Here is a 7,264-nt window from a genome sequence, read left to right as displayed (position 1 = left end):
TGGAAGTGGAGTGGATAGTGTATAAGGTTTTTTATTTCCATCATCTATCACTATCCTCATTTGGAAAAATATAGCATCCATCCCATTCATTTTATCAAGTGTTGGATACTTAGGCAGTTATATTGCATATTTGGATTGATGCTAACCGAATAACCAAACCCTTTTTGCCCTAAAAGTCCAAAGAAAAAGTTGAGCATTTACAACTTACAAGACAACACATTATATACCACTGTTTATAATTTTCTTTAAAAACATCTTTTTTTAATAGTTTAAAGATTTTACGTGTCAGTTCAAATCAAATTCACTATCTGTCTTTAATTCATTTTCCCAACAATTACATGCAGATTTGCAATATGGTACTTCGCCTTTTATACCTAATTAACCAGTCAAGTAGATTGCATGCAGTAATAAGTTCACAAGAAACAACAATGTCTAGAGAAAAGTAAAGTCATTAGAAAAATATTTCTTAAAAAAAATATATAAAAAATAGTCTAATCTGTGTACATCAGTTTCAGTCATAACTAACAAAACTGTTTTATATACAGTAGCAGAGCTAAAAATATGGATCCTGCTGATAAGAGTAGTAGTCAAAGAACATTTAATACACTCATTAATTATTAGTATACTCAACCAGACAACATTTGGCAAAAAATATAATAACACCAAAATATGTAATGACCTGTTTCTATGCAACTATAGCCGTAATCTACTTACCGCGCAGCCAACGTTGTTGCTGGTTTTCTTAACAACAGCCGCGGTAATTGTACCCTATATACTACTTCCCTTATTCTTTCTGTTTCCTTTTTCTCAAACTTCCTTGCTTATCAAACAGTTTCACACCATGTTTCCAATCAATTCCGGAATGTTTTTAACTTTTTATATATAAATATATATATATAGAAAATAACATCTAAAAAATACGTGTTATATTGAAAATAGTTAAAATGATAATAATATAAGCATGTATAATAATAATAATTTTTTCACACAGAAATCGTATCCTTTCCCGGTTGCCGAAGCAAAGTTCTTTAAAAGGCATATTTTAAACCCCTGCATGATAGACTTGGTCTTCCAAAGTTTCAATAACATTACTTGGAAATTAATTAAAGTAACAGTTTTTTGAAGTTTACAGTTATACCCCTTTGTCCTATTTGTTTGGACGAGACTCTGGAGAGGGTTCCCCAGTTTTTGCCTTTATATAATGCACTTTCTCTTTGTTTAGTTTTCCAACCCACACTCATCTCTTCGAAACTAAACCCAGTTTGCCTTTATAGTGTGCATGTTTGGTGCCACAGTCGAAAACTCGATAGCCATTGATTCTGCAGGCATGCCAGAGGCTCCAAAGCACTTGTGCCACGAGGCAAAGGAGCTTGATGATGGTGGCAGTAACAGTAGTATGATCCAGGAGAATAAGAGAGCCCTGGAATACATTGAAGAGGTCACCAGAAACGCTGATGAAATTCAAGAAAAAGTGCTTGCAGAGATCCTTTCTTGTAGTGCAGAAGCTGAGTACCTCAAACGCCATGGCCTAGATGCTCGCACTGACAGAATCACTTTCAAAAAGCTCGTCCCAGTGGTCACTTACGAGGATTTAAAGCCTCATATTGATCGCATAGCCAACGGTGATACCTCCCCAATTTTATGTTCCAAACCCATCTCAGAATTCCTCACTAGGTAAACCCATCAACTTCATATCTCTACACATTTCACTTTGCCTTATTTCTTCTACTATTACTTATTTTACATTAGCCTAAAATCAACTTCGATCTAACTTTCTCAAAATTATCCTTATTTTATTTCTGTCAGACCAAATTCTCCTTTTCTTAGTTTTTCACACTGTAATTTCGTCAACTTGATAACAATTTGGTGTAAATCTGACACCAGACATTAAAGGGAAAGAACTAAACTAATACCTAATATATATATATATATATATATATATATATATATATATATATATATATATATATATATATATATATATATATATGCTGGAGAAAATTATACCTGCTATTACATAAAAATGTTCTATACGTCGAGATTTCCAGTCTGGATTAAAAAGGTTAAATTATTAACATGCATATGATTTCTTTATACTAACAATATATATTTTATTTTAACCAAACTATTTATTATTGGCATGAGTTGTCACATCCTATCAATGTGAATATGAATAAATTATTACACTTTCGTCAGCTATGTTTATAGTTTTAACCCAACTTTATGTGATAGATAATAGAAAATTTCAGTTTAGAAGAAATAGTTAATTACATGATTACGAGTTGAGGTCACCGTAATATTTTATCATGTAATAAACTCTTCAGATTCCGATAAGAAAAAATTAAAAATCTATAGTATATAAGTTATAAATTTTACAAATTAGTTGTATAGTTTTGGTTACACTTAAAGTTTATTTTTTAATATTTTATTTAAATAAATGTTTTTATATATTTATCAAATATAAAATTTATTTAAAATTATTTTATATATTAAAATCAACTTGTGCAACTTAGAGTTTAGAAATTTTAGTTTAAGGAAGAAATTTAATTTTGTTTAATTTTGTCTTCTTATAAGTATTTATATTTTTTAAAATAAAATGTTAATAATATATTTATTTATTGTTAGAAATAATATAAGTGTGAATTTAAGTATATGAATAATAATAAAAAATTTAATGTCATATAAAATAATCATAATTTTGTTGTCTAAAATTTTGAATTGAAAATGATATCAATTCTCTCTCTCTCTCTCTATATATATATATATATATATATATATATATATATATATATATATATATATATATATATATAAATGATACTATAATACAATACATACACAATATTTTTCTTAATAATATTTTTTTTTACTTTTTTTTAAAAGTATAAAAATCCACTTTTTAATTACAATTTCACTTTTATAATGTGTTAAATAAATTTAAATGTCTCATTTTACCACTACTTACATAGATTGAACTCGGATCACATCCATATGTAATGAATATTATTATTTTGACACCTAACAAATATTTACTCACTTTTTTTTTTGTAAATACAAAATTTAATTTTCTTTATCTGGTTTATAGAAAAAAAAAAACATTTTATTTATGTAATTTCTTCCTAATATCGTATCTGAAAAATACAACCATCATCACTTATTCACATCATATGTGTGTATAATATATAAATGGATTTTGCACTTTGTCTCATGCTTATAAATTACTGTGTATAATAAATTTGTTTGTTATTATAACAATTATTTGAAAAATCATTCAGTTATACTTTATGATTGACCTAAAGTTATAAAAGTGAGTATATATATACATATATATCAGTATAGAGTCATGCAGTGTTAATATTTGCAATTTAATTTTGGTAAGGCCAAGTTATACTAACAATAGAAAATTTAATGCCTAAGATTAGTATCAGGCTGTTGTTTTCGGGGTTGAGATAGTTGAAAAACTAACCGTGCTGTTTGGTTCAAAAATATGTAGACAGAAATGCATATAGAGAATCTGTTGTTATAATATTGAAGTAACTGAAATAATCGGATATTTTGATTGAATAAATAAGCTCGGGAACGTCTGGTGGGGAGAGAAAACTGATGCCTACCATCGAAGAAGAACAAGAGAGAAGATCATTGCTTTATAGCTTGTTGATGCCAGTGATGGATCAGTTTGTGCCTGGTTTGGAGAAAGGAAAAGGCATGTACTTTCTTTTCACAAAATCAGAAGCCAAAACTCCTGGTGGCCTCCTTGCTCGTCCAGTTCTCACCAGCTATTACAAAAGCTCACAGTTCAAGCACCGCAAACATGATCCCTATACAAACTACACCAGCCCCAATGAAACCATTCTCTGCCCTCACTCTTACCAAAGCATGTACTCTCAGTTGCTCTGTGGCCTTTGCCAAAACGAGCAAGTTCTTCGCGTTGGGGCAGTCTTCGCTTCCGGTTTCATCCGTGCCCTTAAGTTCCTCGAAAAGCATTTCCTTTCTCTCTGCAATGACATAAGAACGGGCACCCTCGACGCCAAAATCACTGACCCCTCTGTTAGAGAAGCTGTCATGAAACTCCTGAAACCAAATCCCACGCTTGCGGATTTCATTGAAGCCGAATGCTTGAAGGGGTCGTGGAAGGGAATCATCACCAGGATATGGCCTAACACCAAGTATGTTGATGTTATTGTCACGGGAACCATGTCTCAGTATATTCCCATATTGGATTATTATAGCAATGGTCTTCCTCTTGTGTGCACCATGTACGCTTCTTCTGAGTGCTACTTTGGCCTCAATTTGAACCCCTTGTGTGATCCAAGTGAGGTGTCTTACACACTCATTCCCACCATGGCCTACTTTGAATTCTTGCCCGTCTATCAGATCAATGGACATACTGATTCCATTTCTAACCTAGATCATGAACATCTGGTAGATCTTGTTGATGTGAAGTTGAATCAAGAGTACGAGCTTCTGGTCACCACTTATGCAGGTAATTAAACAATTTCAATGTGCTGAATTATACTTCCTAAATATGTTTTTTATAATCTTTATTTAACAGGTTAAGGATATAAAACAAATAAAAACATAATTAAGAACTAATTCTTATAAAATGTCATATTTTCAAGATACACAAATATATATTTATATTTGACAATTGCTGCCATATAAACTCTCATTTACACATGTTTCTAGTTTCACTGAAAATTATTAAAAATATAAAATTTGGTGGATCCATTTCTTATTTAATGAGTTTCATTAATTAAAAGATATATCATTAGTTAATTAATTATGAATGATGAGATGCAGGACTTTATAGGTACCGGGTTGGCGACATCCTCCGTGTAGCTGGATTCAAGAACAAGGCTCCTCAGTTCAACTTCGTGTGTCGAAAGAACGTGGTTCTGAGCATTGATTCTGATAAAACCGACGAAGTTGAGCTCCACAATGCTGTAAAAACTGGTGGCGATCATCTTCCACAATTCGGTGCATCTCTCACTGAATACACCAGTTGCGTGGACACGTCAACAATCCCAGGCCATTACGTTGTCTATTGGGAAATCAACACAAATGGGGGGAAAATCCCAGAAATTCCTTCTTCTGTTTTTTGTGATTGTTGTCTGGCAATTGAAGAATCTCTGAACAGCGTGTATCGGCAGGGAAGGGTGTCGGAATGTATTGGAGCCTTGGAAATTAGGGTGGTTGAGAATGGCACGTTTGACAAACTCATGGACTTTGCTCTTAGCCAAGGTGCCTCCATAAACCAATACAAGACACCTCGTTGCGTCACTTATGTGCCCATCATCGACCTTCTTAACTCCAAAGTTGTTTCCAATTACTTCAGCCCCAAATGCCCAACTTGGGTCCCTGGTCACAAGAATTGGTTCACAGAAAATTAGTCCATCATGTTTCCATTGTGATTAGCGCAGAAATTAAACCCGTCCCACTCCACTGTAGTCTTTCAAGTTTTAGTAATAAACCGAATAAGATATTTTATCATGGTATAATTTAAGTTAACTTGTAGGATTTAATCTAGAAAGAGACTAGTTTCTTCTGGTGAACTACATTTTAAATCCTGAAAGAAGATTGTAGTGTGTAAGAAACTGGGTGTGCAGCTAAATATCATAACAATTTCCAACATTGAGCCGTAGTAATGGTAGAAAGTATCCTTACTCTTCTGCGAAATGGTGATGCTTTTACTTCTTTTGAATTCGTATACATGCATAGCCAACTGTAGCAGGCATGAAGTGACACACACCCGCTGCTGATACAGTTCAATATATGCTTCAGAAGTTATTATTGAGGTTTGTTTACCAAACCAATCATTTTCGTCCTCTATGTTTGCCAGCTATCATTTACTAAATCGTGTTTAAATTTTCTCTATGCTAGAACGCGTAATACTAATGAGTACTAACACGGAAAACATTTCACTTTCTTCTAACATTTCATTCTCGTAGCCCGTTTTATATATCCATTTGTGTTATAGTGAGAAACTGATTTTTTTTGCTTGAGGGAGAAATGATTTAAATATTTAAAGTACTTATAAAACTGATTGAAAACTACTGTCATTCTAGGACTGTCCGTCAAAGTTTCCTTTGTCATCGGTGAGTTGGATTATTGTACATTATTCTACGAATATGAAGATATTGATATTTTCATAATTTTTTTAATAAATTTTTGATAATATTATACGTGTTATCATGGTTTATTTAAATTTATGTTTAAAAAAAAATTAAAATGAATTAATTACAAACCGTCACATATATATTATTAAAAAATTGTTAAAAAAATATTAATAATTTTTTTTTCCAAACATGAATGTTTTAATTTATTTTGTAGTTACATAAAAATTATTAAAAGTATTTTTTTTCTTCACATTTCTTTTTCATACAAGTTTTTAAAACAGATAATTAAAAATAAGATAGCACTTCTATAATTTAAAATAAAAAATAGAATGTACAAAATATTTCTATCAAAATAGCTTATCTTTAATTTTTTTTTTAAATATTTCACATATTTCTTCTACTAAATATCTATAAGTCTAGTTGCATACATTTTGCATCTATGCTCATTTTATATATTTTTCTTCTATCTACTAAAGAACTCTATAGTAGCCAAACAACATGTTTCACTTTTTACAATAGAATCACAATTTCTTCCTCTCACTCTCCTACTGGATAAGAGATGTCATATTATAACACCTTACAGTCCTATAAATTATATTTAGCCAAATTATATACTATTTAGAGCCTGATACTTTCACACTTTCAAAACAACCTCTAAAATATTATAATATGTTAATTGATATATTTTATTTAGTATTTTCATTAGAGCAATACACTATTTTTAAGACTATTGAATTTTATTTTTCTTTTAATTAGATGTAAATTAAAAGGTTAAAAATATATATTATTCTTTAAATAACGAGGATAAATATGATTTAAACCAAAAGATATTAACTTAACAATGTTCATGATTGATAAAAAAAAAATATTAACTTTGATATAAGTGTATTGTATTTTTAATTTTACATGAAATATTAACTTCAATATTTTATTATGTAATTTATTTTGAGTTTATCAATTATATCAATAATTAATTAATTTTTTATTTATTTATATGATATTCTAAATTTTATCATTATTATATGAAAGTTGTTCAGACAAATATATATATATATATATGGGGTTTGTTAACACGCGTACGCCTGTTTTTCAGTTGGTACGTTTTAACAATGTGTACTGCATTATAGTAGACAAAAGTACCCTCATTT

General features: G+C 30.3%; 1 protein-coding gene across 1 annotated transcript; it reads left to right on the top strand.

The window, feature by feature from the left end:
• Window positions 1-1,130: 1,130 nt before the first annotated feature.
• On the top strand, window positions 1,131-5,816 carry LOC106761412 (indole-3-acetic acid-amido synthetase GH3.6-like). Its single transcript, XM_014644965.2, has 3 exons — window positions 1,131-1,674; window positions 3,573-4,483; window positions 4,801-5,816. The coding sequence occupies exons 1-3, from the start codon at window positions 1,280-1,282 to the stop codon at window positions 5,388-5,390; spliced, it is 1,896 nt and encodes a 631-aa protein (XP_014500451.1). The 5' UTR covers window positions 1,131-1,279; the 3' UTR covers window positions 5,391-5,816.
• The last annotated feature ends 1,448 nt before the right edge of the window (window positions 5,817-7,264 follow it).

The sequence above is a fragment of the Vigna radiata genome, chromosome 5, assembly GCF_000741045.1.
Source record: "Vigna radiata var. radiata cultivar VC1973A chromosome 5, Vradiata_ver6, whole genome shotgun sequence".
Taxonomy (NCBI): Eukaryota; Viridiplantae; Streptophyta; class Magnoliopsida; order Fabales; family Fabaceae; genus Vigna; species Vigna radiata.
The sequence above is the reverse complement of the archived record's forward strand: the minus strand, read 5'-3'. Positions and strand labels throughout refer to the sequence as shown.

Bases quoted from the DNA above. Each gene is read 5' to 3' on its own strand.
- LOC106761412 (XM_014644965.2), top strand. From the start codon at position 1,280: ATGTTTGGTGCCACAGTCGAAAACTCGATAGCCATTGATTCTGCAGGC. The intron at 1,675-3,572 runs GTAAACCCATCA...TGAATAAATAAG, and splicing joins ATCTCAGAATTCCTCACTAG to CTCGGGAACGTCTGGTGGGG. The intron at 4,484-4,800 runs GTAATTAAACAA...GATGAGATGCAG, and splicing joins TCTGGTCACCACTTATGCAG to GACTTTATAGGTACCGGGTT.